The sequence below is a fragment of the Dermacentor variabilis genome, chromosome 11 (assembly GCF_050947875.1).
Source record: "Dermacentor variabilis isolate Ectoservices chromosome 11, ASM5094787v1, whole genome shotgun sequence".
NCBI classification, from domain to species: Eukaryota; Metazoa; Arthropoda; class Arachnida; order Ixodida; family Ixodidae; genus Dermacentor; species Dermacentor variabilis.
Window position 1 is genome coordinate 60,475,307 of NC_134578.1, and position 16,576 is coordinate 60,491,882.

Here is a 16,576-nt window from a genome sequence, read left to right on the forward strand (position 1 = left end):
CTCTTGCACACCCTCCCCACATCATCAGCTGCATCGCCAAAAAACACTGAGGAAGAGCTGAAAGCTGTAGCGCTACACGCTGCATCTCCTCTTGTGTAATATAATATAATTATTTGCCCGCCTGTGCCTTTAATTGCACTTTCTCCAGAATTAGTTCATGTTAGAAACCACACTAAAGCACTTCCGCAGGCACATATGATGATAATGGCAACCTCCAGGCTAGCGTAAGTTTTGATGACATGATCTGAAATGATGACAGTGTTGATGACATGTGGGGACCTCTCATCATTCGGTGATCCTTACAGAATGAGGAGAGGTCGCCACATGTCAGGTTAGTAGACAAACGTGAACTTTTGGAGCACTTTCTCAAGAACGCATCTTTTGCGGAGAGCTCGCTATTCCCTTATTCCCTTGCTTCAGCTCTCTGGATCGTTCAAGCGTGAAACTCACTTCAACTGCAGTGATAAAGCTGTGTGTGCTTTTTAGACCAATTGAAGGCGCGGCTAGACAGCTAGTTTGCGAACATTTGATGTCCCGGGCTGTCAACAAAATGCATCTGCCTATTATGTTTCGCCATCGGTTTTTCATGAGGTGCGTTATGCTATAAGAACATAAAAAGAGCAAAGTAAAAATGTTAGGCAATACTAACTCTACTAGTAAATCCGGCTTGAATGTAGCAACTATTATCAAAAAAAAAAAGTTAAGAACGACCTATAGTCTGTATGTAATATAACAAAAATGCAGACAGAAATCGGCAATAGAAATGCAGCGCCAATAGACGCTTGCTAAAACGGACATTTGACTCAGGCAAGATTACAGTTACGGATAGTGTAACAACTCAGAACACTCATTGCGAATCTGTACGTTAGAAATCATAGTCAATTCGCCAGAAAACCCACTCGCCAGCATCATTTATAAGCACCGCAACAGCAAGAAATGTATCAACTTACTCAACTTACTACCAGCAGTCGCCAAAAATGACACAAAACACAAAATCAACTTGTATTTTCACGCGGAGAAAAGATGTGCCTTGGAATCTAGGACATGCACTGCCGCTGAGTCATGAACTTCCTAATGACAGAAAGTGCTTGACGGTAAGGCCACTAAACTACATACTATGTCGAAGTAAAACTGCCGAGTCATAGTAACTCTATTGAACAAATGATTAGTAAAGCTGGCATGAACGTAGGAACTCTTGTTCAAGAAAGAATTTAAAGCCCTAGCCTACTCATATTGGCAAAATTGAACAAGATCAAAATCTGCAATACAATCTCCAAGTACAGCTGTCCTCTCCTAAAATGATTTTTTAAAAGCAGGCAACATGACATTTCTGCACAGATAACATCTCAGAAAGAAGACAGCGATATTCTAAGTTACAAATCATGATCAATTTATAGGAACTGTAAAAGCTAGGAACGGCCCAAATCTGCAATCACTTGCCACCACAAACAAAGCGGAAGATAAAATCAACATGGCCTTTCACTCTAAAAGTAGCGGCTGCACCAAATGGAGATCATGCACTGTACTTTCGTTTTTGATGGATTAAGAACTTCTTAGCGACAGTACATGTGCCATAATGAGACCTCCAAACCATGCAAATTCCGGTACTTGGAGATCCAGACGTGCGTCGTGATGAGTAACATGAAGTATTTTTGCACAAGACGTGGTAAATCTATTCCGCTTTTCCGAAACTGTCGACGAAACACCAAGGAAGCACCCACATTTTCCCGCCAAACAGAATCGTTCAATCGTACGGTCATACCGGCATCTCTCGAAGAAGACACGGTTGAAGCGGGATCGGGCGCCAAATGACACCAAGCTATGCACGATGCACTCGTGTGCTGGGATCCAGCACTTCACTTCCAATTTGGCAGAATAAGCAGTCGCCTCTTCGTCCCGTCAAGGACACGGCTTCTTTTCGTAAAGCACTCTCGCAGTTGACAAAATGATTCTGTAGGAATACTTAATGAAAATGTTAAAGACTTGCTCAATTGTACCCGCTGGCATGACTGCTGCAGGAATAGGCTTCTATGCGGAAAGCTTTTGAAGAATTGCAAAAAACAAAAGAAAAAGATGCACTCATTGAAATAATCAAATGCTCTCGCCATAAGTCGGCAGCATGCGGATACATCGCGCCAATGAACAACATTCACATATCGCTTCAATAGAAGAGAGTTGAAATGTAAAAGTGAATTTTTAAAGGTGGCGGAAAAGCAAATAGCTGGACGCTGCTTTGGTGCATCCTCAAATGGACTATAAATTGCAACCAGTATACATAAAGTAGGTAACTGAAGTTTGTAAATACTGTGTTCAATGCACTTATTGTACAAATACTTTCAAACAATTATTTTGAAATGTCACATTTCCTCCTTCAATTCTTCCTTCAGCCAATATATATTTTTTGCGTTCACATTCTACCAATGCATTCATGTTCCATCTCTTGACTATCATTTCTTTTATTTATCTGCACATAACCAAACATAGTAGTACGTATTCACTCACTTCTAGAATGCAACATCAATAGAAGTATGCCAGGGGCACATGTTCGCAGTGAGCGCATCATGTGCTTTGCTTGCCACTTGCAAAAGAACATTTAAGAGACTATTAACAAAGAAAAAGTAGGTGCCTACTGTACTTGATCGGTACCCCATTTTCATGGTATCGCTATTTGCTCCTGATAATTCACTTTTTATTAAATGTCAGAAACATGACAGCACAAGAGAGACGGTATTTCATGTCATGAAGTTCTGGAAAGACCCCGCGCTTAGAAAGCTCTGAGTAAGGCCCTTTGCTAAAGCTAGCGGACTTGATTAAAAATATTTGCTACCAATATTTTGTATTGTGCATTCTGCCACGAGTACAAAACGCGTAGTGCAAAATTTCAATAAAAACTTACATGTGTCCCAGTTCGTGAGCCATTACCCTAATGCCAGAGAACGTCCTTGCCTTGTCTTCACCCATACCCACCTTGTCTGTCGCACAGACACTTCCAATAAATGCAATGCCTAGAAAGTTATGTAGTTTGTTGTCAGTGTCTGCATTAGCATGAGCAAAAACTCGTCGCCACAATACGGCACAAGGTTCAAAAAAAGTTTACAGGCAGTAATCAACACAGGTAGGACGCCTGTTTGAAATAGTCTTGCGCGTTCTTAAATTTGCGCAAGAAATAGTAGAACCCATACAATTGCCAAAGGAAGCACACTGGCGATTGCCCACTTTTAAACATATGACGGCAAAATCCATTTGGTGCCAGAACTGGTGTGAACAGGATGGGGAAACAAGTAAGCTCATTTTTTTTACATATCGCGTTGCAGGCAAACAGCTACGAATGTATAAGGAAGCATGTATTTGACTTCTAATCTATCAGGCTCATCTGAGCACAGTACGTACTTCTTGCTTTTGAGTTGTAAATACTGTTGACATGGCAGCTTTCCAGTGGCAAACATACAATATGTGTTTTCATTGTGAGAATTCACATTGGCACCATTCGTAACACTAGAAGGTTTAGTAATACATACAGCATACCTTTAATAAACGGTACAACAAAGCAGCGGACTGCTTGCTTCAAGCGTATGCTTCACCGAAAGTCCCAGATACTCACTTGTGTTTTGCCTTTTTATGCTGTGATTATCGGCTCCTCGAAGTAAGCGCACAGGCAATCCTCGAAACGGTACCACAGCATCTTTTTTCTCTAGCGCCACTTTACCGCAACTTTTCTTCGGTAGGACTAGAACCATAGTTCAAGGTTGGTGGGTTCCGTCACCTAATACACTGGCTTATTTACCCGCTAGCTCTAGGTAACTTGATGAAACCTTTCGTTATATTTTCATTGCGCTAGCTTCGGTTAGATGAGACTTTTGCCAAGCAATACCTCTCGTTCAAGTAATGTTACGAATGAAGTGCACTCTACGGCATAGTGGTTCCTCGAGCAGTTGGTCAGATAATTGCTCGAGCAATTTCAAAGGAAGCTGTTACGTTTCAAACATAAAGGTACATTCTACCTACCGCAGGAGTTCATTTTGATTTGGATTTTGACCCTCATAGTATCTACAAGAAACTGTTAAAACACGCAATGTTTAGGAAAAGTTCAAACTTCGATTATTAAATTCGGAAGTCTGCAAGAAAATTAGATATCGATATCGGAATACCCTAAACTGCAGTTGTTAGAGCAGTTAGAGCGCGTAAATCCAATGACCGCGTTGACAGCTTGTGACATATTAGCATCTCACTCAAGAAGGTAGTGTAAGTTTTACCCACATATTTCTTGTGTGTTCAAAGCGGTGTATAAACGACCGATTTTCTTTGCTTTTTATGTAGCCCCACATTCAAGTTACACAACTGCGAATGTTTTCTTCTGCTTACGTTGTTGTAAACTTGATGCTTCCATTCTTTTACTTCTACTTCCGCAAATTTTCGTAAAACAGAATAATGGCCAAAATCAAAACTCTCTATACTTTACTCGGTAAGCTTTAACTTCAACTTCTATATCCAAGAAACTTTATTGAATTTACTGCCGTTGATGTCTAGCAAAACGAAGTAAACCTTCCAAAGAATTTAAATATAAGCTTCTGTGGCAAAGATTTTTTGTACCAGCCTTGAGAGGCAATTGCATATCATTGAGCGAACTTGGAAGAAAGACATAGCATGTTCCTATTTTCCTCTGCCTGGAGTAAACTGGGATATTTTTTCCCCAGTTTCTTCAATAAAAAAATAGTGATTCCATACAATTTGTAAGGGAAATGTTGTAGATCACTTGCCTTTCTGTCCCGATTCCCAGCCTTTATTTCCAACGTAGCCCATGTCAAGCCTGTAAATTCAAAACAGATTCCATATAATAAATGTTCCTTCGCCTCTAACCTAATAAATACGTATAATCACCGCTATACTCACCCTGTTATTAGGTATACTGCATCATATTCTTTGTACTTTTGGTAGTTCCGTCTGACGTACCGTTGCAATTTGATGAGCGTATCAAGCCCGTCTACGCGGTTTCGTCCACGTCGTACGAGGAACTCTTCTTCCACCTTGTGCTAATAAATCGCATTTGTCAACAGCGTACGCACACCAGCAAACTTAAGCTATTGGAACACCACTCTGAAATTGCTTACGTTACAAACTTCGACTGCACGAAGCTTAATTTCGACTTCTGGGTCAGATACTGTGAGGTACCGCACGTTTACCTGCGTCCAAAGGAAGGTAAGAAGACAACGTAAGAAGTAGAAATCGCGAACACTTCTACTCCTTACATAGATGTTTGACGTTTCTCAGTGGCCATTCCCACGAAGCTAAGGAATTTTCAATGCGCTACGGAATAGTTTAACTACCACGATCGGAGAATTCTCACCTAGGGCTGCAAACAAACTTTTCCTAAAGGAGGAGGAAATGAAAATATTCTGTGCCTTGCGAGTTGGTCGGGAGGGCCAGAGGCCCCGCCTAGGTGACGGCCAGGAGTTCGTGGGTCCTGGCGACATCCTCGGCCCGCTGCATGGCCCATAGTTGATCCTTGAAGGCGGGGCTGAGCAGCGCGGCCTCCCAACGCATGAGAAGGATGTTGCTAAAGACCGCGTTCTCGTTATTGTTACATATCCCTCGGCATTATCCTAATGTATGCTCCAGAGTGGCTCTGGATTCAGATTTGTTGCATTTGTCCGTTTCAGATATATCCGAACATATGATGTGCGAGAGCGCAGGATTCGGACACGTCTTAGCTTGTAACCGCTGCCATGCGACATACTGCTTTTTTGTCAATTTTGTGTGGGGTCGCGGGAATATGCCCCTCTGTAACCCACAGTGTTTTGTGATGTCATTTATAAGACAAAAAATTTTACTTACAGAGTTCAATGAAATTATTAGATATTGGAGCATTTCATCTTTGGTAGAAAACTGCTTCCGAAAGTAACTGTCAACAATAATGATCAGTTCTAAAGTCACGTTGCGCAGTGGGCCTGGAAATTTATAAAGGAGAGTAATAAAAATGTAGTACAAATGCGCTCAACTTTACGTTGTCAAATAGTGTGAGCGACTTACCTTGCGGTGCAGAGTTTCTCTGGGATATGTAAGAACTCACAGGTCGGATGGATGCTGCAACAAAATGAAAATTGACATTACAAAAGAAAACAGAGAAACGACCTAAAGTTTTTTGAAGCACTTACTTTTTGTGTCGTCTTGAAATGTTTCGGTGCTAAGGGCGAATAGAACGTGAGGATTATTCCCTGGTCTCATTCCTTCTCGTGAAGACAAAGGCTTTATGCCTTCTTGCGGGCTGATAATACCTTCCTGGTCAAGGAGTTGAATTCAGGTCAAATGCATTATGTCTTTGTTGCAACAGCGACAGCTGCGCGAAAGAATTTCCTGATGCACTTGCTAGACTTTCTAAATCTTCTTTTTGAGGAGCCGAACAATGCAATATTCTCACGTCGTAGGGACGATGAAGCCTGAACTGTGAATAACATAACTCTCTGAAAGGTGAACGTGTGCCCCCCTCCCCCTAAAAAAAAAACAAGTCTAGCCCTTAGTGATACCGATAGCGGGGATCACTGTGGCCAGTTGTCGAAAGCAGAATTACAGCTACCGAACACCGGAAATATATATTATATCGATAGCAATTGTATAGACGCTCCCGGCACATTTCCGCCGTCATGCGTGCCGTTGGCGCTGGCGTCTTCTTGATGCTCCGTATAAAGTCGAATTGAGACAACATTGTGGCCGCGAGCCATACGCTATACGTGCGACTGAAATCATGCGAGTGTGGGCCCATGATTGTGGCTCAATTTCGCGCGAGCAAGGAAGGAAGATGAGGAGAAAGCGTACCGTCTTCCGTCGCATGCGAGGCACTGGGGGTGGCGTAGGGGCGTTCTACACCGGCGGCTGCTGCGTATGCAGTGGTCTCGTGCGGCCACGCGGGTGCATTCTTGTAAGCGATATGTGATGGGGACACACTGCGCCGATGCTGATAGCGTCGTGTGCGCTGTGCTCCCGCCCTTAGTTCGCGTCGAAACGAGAGGAATCACGAAGGTCAGTGCGCTCGCCGCTGCTGCCGCGCTTCCTCGCGCCAACGTTTGGACAGCGGTTTTTCGTGGTCATCGAGTGCGATGTGTTCGGGTTTGCTTGTGCGCGCATGACACCATGCCTATTAGCGTAAGCGAATGTTTAGAAATTAATACGGCCGGCAAAACTACTACCCTTAATTCATAAAGCTGCGCAATAATTCGCTATCGCAATCGACGCTTCGCCTGTTCGACGAAGCAGCGACCTTTTTACACAACTCTCGTACAATATAGCGTAATCAATTGTGATGTCGTTTGTTCGAGAATTGTCTTTGTGCTTCGCAATGCAAGGCAGTGTGATTAGATAAAACTATATCGCTATAAAGTCAGAGGCTGTAATATGGAAATTTATAGCAGTTATAGGCGCGTTGTTAGGAGCGTCTTAGAGTTTCAGAGTGTTTAGAGGGTTAAAACAGATACTAGGACAAAAAAAGATATTGTACGTGCGTGACAAGAACTCTAAATTAAGTGTTTCTTGAAGCATTGCATTTGCACTCGCTAATACAGCATGAATTCATTGTAACCTGCAGTGGGAAACGCTAATTAAATCACGAAGTTACTTAAAGAGAAAATGAAGAATAGCTGGCATTTATGCGGACTCAGGAACATAACAATACAAAACTACGGAAGTCTCGAAGCGTCTATATTCACATAATATTTCAAAGAAAACGTTTTCATGAGAATATTAGGAGGCAAATTGGAGAAAGGCTTAAGAAACTACTAAACAAAAATATTATTTTAGAGTCAATTTGCTAGTGCGTTAGTTATGGAAAACAAACTCTTTAAAAACTAAAACGTGTATTATAAGTGGTACCAACATGTCCTTGTGCAGGAACATTTGTGTAAGTACGTTGTCCATGTAGATACGCTGTTAAAGGGAACATGCACGCCGCTACATGTTCCCTCTGAAATGCATGCGCGCATGTTTAACATAGATGTTTCTGCGGTAGGTACGGCAGCTTCTAGTACTTTCAGAAGAGTTGATAATATCCTGTGCAAATATGTAAAAAACATCGTCATGTTTAGCATACACGTCAGCTACAGCAAAATGGTATTTTACCGCATTTGTCATAGAGGGTAAAAAATGTCTCGAAACTGGTGCCATCCTGATAATTTGTAACCGCCGGGCGAACTCCACCGCTAGAATTTGTTAATTGCAATATCGGCTATGAAGTAATTAGCTAAAAACTGAATAAGTGATTTTTTTCGTTTCTTAGTCGATTGTGCATTTTAATTTTTTGTGCATATGATGTCCGCCTCTTCGAGTTGACCAGCTCTAGAACTAGAGTTGTGCTATCTGCCACTGTCAACCTTTTACCATTTTTTAAAGTGTTCGGAGAAATACCCGGTAAATAAACAATCTTCATTGTAATCGATGCTTAACTTGGGTTGATGACAAAACTTGCCCTGTTTCCCACAGATATAATTTTTGCCCAAAAGCAACACCCCGCTCTTTTGAATAAGTAAGGGCAGGGTTTGATGGGATGCATGTTCCTAACCCTCATCTCAATTATGTTAACGGACGTCCTAGTTGGGCTCCTAAAAAACGTACCAACTGGATAGCTGTATATTTTATAGCTTGCCTGGGCTCGTATGCAACAGGAAACTGTCGCTGTCGCAATTCACACCGACTGAAAACGTTAGACCACACCAGGTGAGTCTATTGAGACAGTGTAGGGACTGATTATTAGCTACAATGTGAAAGAAAAACAACGTGCAGAAACGAAGTAAGGATACCGAAAAGCCACTGCCAACTGAATTTTGAGACAATTTTAGAGTCAGCGCTATGTGTACTTCCCCCATTGCTGTCTGCTGTCTCCTTGTCTCCATTGCGGTTAATAATAAATCAATAGCAAATAGCCGCACCTTCCATTATTATGTCAATGCGATAAAATAGGAGATTTTATGAACGTTTGAGATATTAACCGAACATACAGTACATCTATGTTACAGGCTTTGTCTGCTGTTTCAGAAACACGCCACAGTCCTTCGTAAAAAAAAGTTGGCATCTCACCACTTTCAACCCATCGTCTTCCGATACAATCACAGACGCAAATGCCCGAGAATCGTGATAAAGGTTTTCTTCTAGCATTTGGCCGTCCAGCTGGAAAGAGTAAATGAATAATGGTAGGACAAGAAGATTTATGAATACAATGAACGATTATGCTATCTTTGTTCTATTAACATGACGTTAAAATGGCTTTATGTCATTTTAATAAATTTTTATATTTAATATCAGTTCCACTATATCGCGAAATTAAGACGCTCAAGAACGTTCTTGTGAATATTCTTATGGGGGGCTACGGATGCGGACACAAGTTCCAAACAATGACAAGGGGGAGACAAGACTTGGATACTGAGAATGTGGGACTGCCGGCTTTATTTTCTTCGAAAAAGGTGCCACCTTTTTCTGCAAAGTGCAATGTGCCCGAATGCAACACGGATCAAAAACTGCCTAGATTATATAATATCATTGCTTCAAGGATATCACGTGAGACGACCTTCTTGTTTGCTTGAGGACGTTTCTCTGGTTGAACTTGGTTGTGCACACTTAGTCTTCGCCATGAAAAACAAATGATCAGCGGAGGTTAAGTTGGTCCCCCACTCACTTCATCATCCTTTTTTTCTAATTTGCAGGCCGTACATGCAGAATTATAGGCCTAATAGCTAAGCCTACTATATTTTCTTCGCGGGGAGAGGGGGAGACACATAAAGTACCCTCGTAGCAGCTGGCATTTTCTCACACTCTTCTCACTCATCCTTTCAGGATTTCTTTTATGAGGAACCATGATATATTTCTTAACTACTTGTCCCAGTTATCACAGGGGAAAGTATCACTCTATATAGTAATAATTGTAATTACAGTCATTGAAATTAGGTGTATCACTGCGTTCTTGATTTATTAGCAGTCTTTTTTCGGAATCACAACCTCGTCCTACTCATTTCACACCATCTTACTTCACAGGGTGGGTGCCAAAGTGTAGGCGCACCTCTTTAAGGCCGACTTGGGTCAATGGGTATGTGTGGAGCTTCAACGAGAAAGAAAAGGAAGCTAGAGAGAGGAGCCCGGTTATTCTACTTGCGTCGTTTAGCTCTTCCATAAATTGCGTGAATTTGTATTTGCCGTGACTATGTTCTTTTTTCACCCTACTATAATAATTTTAAATATCACTATATTCATCATCAGAGTCATCATACCAAACAAAACTTATGAAGTTAATACTGGATATAGGAGAGCTTGCTAACTGTAATAATTATATTACCGTCACTAATCATCTATGAAAGATGGATGCGATAGTCATTTTATCCTACAGGGTTAATACGGTTGAAACAAAGATTATGAATTACTATACTTTTGAGTTTGGCTCCTATACTTAAGGAAGGTGTTAATCGGAGGCGCATGTTCATGCGCTTAAAGCACATTTTCATGACTTTATTTATAGAGTGATGCATTTTATTCACAATATGCGCTTTTGTGAGCATTTTGCAGCATAAAAAATAAAATTACGTGGTGCCTACACTCGCGAACTAGCTTTTAGACACACAGCAGAAGGGCGCGCAATGTGTCGTTTCAGAAGGTAGTTACCGTTGCCTGTTTGATATTTCGCTTCAGTGTACTTTGTGCATATTTTGTCATAATAACACATATCAAAATTTCTACATTCTGCGCTAAAAAGCATTGCACACGCTTCGATCTTTTCACTAATGGCGATACTTTAGCACCTATCTTGGACTCTATCTTCCTACCTAATTCGCTGCACGAGTTCTCTAAAAGAGCTCATTAAGATAGCCACGACTCTCTTCTGCAGTGGCAAAACACCTTGTGCCAAAATTGATTGCTTCCAATAGAATACGTTCATAAACAGGAACTTAGATAACGGCGACTGAAAAAGAAAACCACCAGATTGAACCTATTCAGTGATAAACGAGTTCATTATATTATTGTTATGTGTAGTAAGTGAGTTCTAAGTACGAAACACAATGCAACCAGCCAACTTAGACTTGAATGGTGGGTTTATAAAAGGATCCCTACAATAACCGATAATGTTTACCGTGTATAAATAACAGAAATGAGCAATGGCAATGTCACCCGGTAATTTAGACTTGTACGATAAGTTGCATATATGTACGATGTATTGCGTATATAAATAATGCAAGGAGCATAATTTTCATACTCACGTAGTTATGTTCCATAATATCGCCTTGGTACGTCCTCAGCAAAAACTCCTTTCCTAATAAAGAGCTTTTCTGCAGGTTCAGCGTAATGTCTTCAGCTATTCTGATGACCTTGCTTCCATCCTCACTGCGGCTTTCAAGGAGACGCGGGTAAACAACACCTAGCACTCGAGACACTGTAAGAGGGCGAAACAAATGATTGCAACGGGTAAACACTTCTTGCATCGGTCCTAACCAAAATTGCAGCAATAGAGACAATGATTTCTGAAATGGCTCAAGTTTTTCACCACCATCTTGCGAGCGGGAAGTTCCGCGAGAGACACTCGCCTCGCAGGAGGAGACCCCTGAGCCCACCAGCCCGGTGGTCGATGCGGCTGCCTTTGCGTCTGAGCTGCGCCAACTGTTGCCAGCGCGAGCAGGGGCTGGGAGGGTGAGGCAGCCTTGACTGCGCCCACGTTGGAGGCTGCTGGCGGTCCTGCGAGATCGCTACCCGCAGCGCAGGTTGCCGCCGAGACCTTTCCCGGTGCCCGACTTTTCCGGGTAGCCTGGTCTGTTTGCTTGTTGGGTGGAGTAGGCTTAGCTACTTCCCCCCGGGGCCGGGAGCCACAAGTGACAGCTCGCTGCGTGCGGGCTGGTCACTTGGCGGTGGTCACTGCGACGCCGCCCCCCGACGCTGCGCATGAGCATAACATGTGCTGTGGAAAGGCGAGCCGATCTTATCGGCTTCCATAAAAGAAATATGTTCTTTGGCTTTTAGGGTGATTATTTCTTTTCCTTTCTTCCGATTCGGACAGGAACGTGAGTATGCTGCGTGGTCACCAGTGCAGTTCACACAGTCCGGTGTGCCACTACTGTTGTCGGGGGGGAGGTCTGAACTTCAAACTTTGAGCAGGTTGTGTGAATACGACAGCTCTGGGAGCCATGGACGAATCTATGGCATCAGAAGCACCATCTAGGGTTTTTGATACATTTAACCTAATTTATCCTGTTTCAATGATTTCTGGCTCAAAGCTAGATGCAAATGTTAGGATAAGATGTTTGATGGGGATCTCTTTGTTGTACCGTCTAATGATAATACGTTTTACATTGGTGACATGTTGACATTTCCACCCATACAGGAGTTAAGCTTCTGACGATTCTAGGAGGTCTGCCTCTGACTCGACTCCGCGTGAGCTATTCATTGATCGGTGTCGTGTAACAGAAACTGGTATGTTACCAAATGTCACAAGACTGCCTAGCTTCTCGTGCTGATGTTCCTGAGGGATCTCAAGAAGGTTTGCGCTAGACATTTTCATCCCTCTATAACCTGACCCTGTCGGTCAAACGTTTTGCAGCTATGAATGGAGAAATGAATCTGGCCTGTGTTTCAGAGTTCATACTGTGCATAACATGGAATTTTGGATACGTCTTTTTTGGTCGGTTGCAACATGTGTTTAGCTCATCGGTGTGCCCCCTCTTTTGAGGGGGACGATCAAGAATGCGGGGTAATGCTGGTGTTGCCATAGTACTTCGGGTTTTTTTTTCGGGCGCAATGGCAGCTACCCACCACGGAGCCCAACTTGGCGACGCGGCAGCACTTAGAGAGAGAGAGAGAGGAAAGGGGAAAGGCAGGGAGGTTAACCAGAGAAAAAGATCTGGTTGGCTACCCTACACTGGGGAGAGAGGGGAGGGGGAGGTAAAGTGGTAACAAAGTAGAGATAAGGAAAGGAAGGAGCCTAGACACACAGTCACCATCGGTCACTGGCACCGAATACTGTCATCGCACAGCACAGTGACACTTGCCACACTATCAACATTTGTTCAGGCTACAGCCGCCTGTCCAATCCTGTCGCCCTCAAAAACCGCAACAGTGCCCTCGTCGCCCTCTGCTGCGATGGCTTGTGATGGCGGTATTGGAAAATAAGTTCCTCTGTGAGAGGTCTTTGGTCAAAGCGCGCTATCGCGGTTGCGAGTGATTGTCTCTGTAAATTATATCGAGGACAGTCACAAAGAAGGTGTTGAAAAGTCTCCTCGTTACCACAGTCCTCACACGTGGCGTCGTCGGCCCATCCAATTCGGTAAGCGAAAGACTTGGTGAAAGCCACCCCTAGCCATAGTCGACAAAGCAGGGTAGCTTCGCGACGGCAGAGTCCAGCTGGAATACAAAGGCGTAGAGAGTAGTCAAGATTGTGGAGTCGGTAGTCGTGAAAACTTCCAGCGTTCCACAAGGAGAACGTGATGTCACGGCTGATCATTCGAAGTTTTCGAGCGGCATCTGTCCTTGATAACGGTATCGGCTCCTCTTCGTCCCCTTGAAGAGCCGACCGAGCAGCGTTGTCAGCGTGTTCATTCCGTATGACTCCGCAGTGACTTGGAAGCCACTGAAATGTCACGTGGTGTCCTTTCTCAGTTAAGGTATGAATGAGTTCTCTAATCTCAAATACCAGTTGTTCGTGTGGTCCGCGCCGCAGGGCCGATAGCAAAGATTGCAGTGCAGCCTTCGAGTCACTGAATATTGACCACCTTCGAGGTTGCTCTTGGCTGACGAGACGAAGGGCAGCGCGAAGGGCTGCAAGTTCCGCGGCCATCGGTGTCGTTGGGTGACATGTCTTGAAACTGATGGTGGTGGCTTTCGCTGGGAAGACCACGGCTCCAGAGGAACACTGGAGAGTTGTCGATCCATCAGTATAAATATGTACGTGTTCGGCGTACTTCTCGTGCAAAAGGAGCAGAGTTAGTTGTTTAAGAGCAGGTGATGACAGCTCAGATTTTTTCCTGATTCCTGGTACGGTGAGGTGCACTGCGGGTCGAGCCAAACACCATGGAGGAATCGATGGCTTAGTTGCGGGGGTGAAGCCTGACGGGAGGCAGGTGGAATACTCCGAAATCGTAGTACAAAATGCTGCCTGTGGCCTTTACACGTAAAGCTGCAGGCGCCAATCGTGCATTGCTACTATAACCTAATATTTTACACCCAAGGGAGGGCACACACACAAAGTTAACCCAAGCCGCCTAGGAAAGTTAGGAAGTGATGGAAGAGGAGAGATGATAGGACAGTAAAGGGAAGGAGATAGGAAAGAAAAAGATTGAAGAGGGGGACAGGAAAAGACGACTGCCGATTTCCTTTAGGTGCGTCACTCTAAAGGTGCCGTCTACGTGAAGCAGAGGCCAAAGAGGTGTGTTGCCTCCGCCGGTGCGCCGTGAAGGTCCAAACACCCGGCCCTGATCCAACCCCCAGGATCCCCCTTTCCCCAACACGACTTAGCCGCGCATGGTTAGACGCGTGAGGGTCCAGCCCTCGTGTTCTCGGGTACATGGTGTCGCAACACACGACATAATACTATAATCTTCATAAACTTTCATATCTACTGTTGCAATATCTGTTTTTATGTATGAGTGCACTAAACACAGACTCTTACATCTACCTTTCTTTATTCTTTTCTCTACCACAATTACATCATGAACATTACATATTATCTTCCGCTATGTGGCCGAGCCCTGCCAGTAAGACTTCCCCTGAAGTAGGCAGGATAGTACCCTTATACCGTATACACCTAATTTAAAGATTGATTTAACTTTATTATTATAAGGACTTCGCTACATTATTTCCTCTCGATAAAATCTATCTTGTACGTTCCATTGGAGAAGAATTTCTCATTTTTCTAATCCATGTAATACACCCGCACTGAATAATCTTTGCCTGTCTCCTACCCATAAATTGCCGCCAATCTGGATGAAAAAAAAAAGAACGCGCACCCAAGCATAGTTTAACCAGGGAAACGGACACTCTGAGTGTTCCCTATCTAAGCAGAGATAGTATGAATACTAAGCTACTAGGCCAAAAGCAATTTATCAATCGACAAAATTTACCTTACTTCTAACACAGCCGTGAAAGAACTCACTGCAAAAATTGCAGCTCCCACGACATCATGAAAACGTGCGTAAAGCGCTTTCAAGCCCTTTTTTTGGCACTACGAACTGCTCTGCACAAAATAAACTCCAATTGTTGAAGCTGCAGCCGCAAAGCCAAACCATCAAATTTCCGAACACGCACTCGACAAAGTCATCTGCCACCTCGTTATGCTCCTCTTCCAAGGAAGCTTGAAGCTCCATTCATCTTAATAAATCGCCAGGGCGTAGCAATTCTTTTCGGAGGGCTTCAAAATTGTTTCCAATTTGCAGAACAGTTATACGTGATCCCGTCATTCGATGGATTACATTGTGATCGCCGCACGGAAAGAGCACCATGCGAATCGGGAATAATGCCTTAGCTTACCAAATGTGCTTAATTTCAGGCCATACATTATATAAAAGCACAATGAATTCAGTTCAAGTAACTTACATTTGCCGCCATTCGTCAAGTACGGAAGAAAAAATGAGCAAACTATTAAGACCTCTTGTGACAACACTGCCCATCGCAACAAATGGAATGCCATATGCTTGCCGATCTACCAGAACAATCTCATGTATGAAACTCAACACCAAACCACTTGGCATTGACTGCCACAAGATAATTTTTTCTCGCGAAGGCAATAATGGAGAGAAGCACTGGCTTGTTTCTGCTATTTATTGCTTTTTGAGGAGCTGCGATTTGGTTTTCTTTAACTAGCACGGTAACAAATCTGTTAGGTCAAACGTGTCATCAGCCAAACTTTAAAGAATCATACGGAAAAAAAAAGGCTCAACGCTGTTCTGTACTCTACGTCAAGCTTTGCATTTTATAACATTTAAGAACAGAGGTCATTCGACTTCTACGCGAATGCTGGTGACTACGCGTAAAATGCCGCTAAATTAGCGCAGCAGATTAAGCATCAAATGAAGCAAAAAAATTCATGGGCACCTAAGTACTTCTCGATGGCTGTGAATGAGAAAGCATGAATGTCCAATTGAACGCTGTTGTGCAGTCTTTCGTGTTCCTAACTGTTCCTGGGTAAGCGAGCACGTTCAGACGCGTGGTCAACGTCTCCTAGATAGCACAAGGACGGTGCACTTCGATGCGTGACGTCATGCTACCTTTCTAGGCTGCCTTAAAAAAGGGACGCTCACGAGTAAGCCGCGGGGATTTTGACGTTACCGCATCGGCCAATGCCGGGCGTGGCAATGAAAATTTCGATCCAAGTAGCATGATTTCATAAGGCCTGAGTACACAGGCCTGCTATCTAGGAGGCGCTGGTTTAACCCAGCGTGCGAGACATTCAGTTTCCGAGCGTGCTTTCGTAGGTTCGAAAACCACTGCCACCGACGTCATTGCTTTGTAATTATTTGTTTTTTCATGCATTCATTTCTTTATAGCAGCTACCGAGACGAATTTATAATGCAGTTATAATGCTTGCGCGGACAAGCAACGCGCCGATAACAGAGGCTTCCGAGAGTCA

General features: G+C 43.5%; 1 protein-coding gene across 1 annotated transcript in view; it reads right to left on the reverse strand.

Annotated features, from left to right (window-relative positions):
- The window catches only part of LOC142564780 (venom metalloproteinase antarease-like TserMP_B), a 33,032-nt gene extending 17,426 nt beyond the window's left edge, over positions 1 to 15,606 (reverse strand). Inside the window, exons 1-10 of the mRNA XM_075675934.1 lie at positions 15,544 to 15,606; positions 11,226 to 11,398; positions 9,061 to 9,150; positions 6,153 to 6,276; positions 6,028 to 6,081; positions 5,833 to 5,945; positions 5,109 to 5,180; positions 4,891 to 5,030; positions 4,758 to 4,807; positions 2,897 to 3,005 (exon numbers count right to left, since the gene is read on the reverse strand). Of these exons, the coding sequence (XP_075532049.1) occupies positions 2,897 to 3,005; positions 4,758 to 4,807; positions 4,891 to 5,030; positions 5,109 to 5,180; positions 5,833 to 5,945; positions 6,028 to 6,081; positions 6,153 to 6,276; positions 9,061 to 9,150; positions 11,226 to 11,240 (767 nt within the window). The 5' untranslated portion in view covers positions 11,241 to 11,398; positions 15,544 to 15,606. The remainder of the gene's footprint in view (positions 1 to 2,896; positions 3,006 to 4,757; positions 4,808 to 4,890; positions 5,031 to 5,108; positions 5,181 to 5,832; positions 5,946 to 6,027; positions 6,082 to 6,152; positions 6,277 to 9,060; positions 9,151 to 11,225; positions 11,399 to 15,543) is intronic.
- Positions 15,607 to 16,576: the final 970 nt, after the last annotated feature.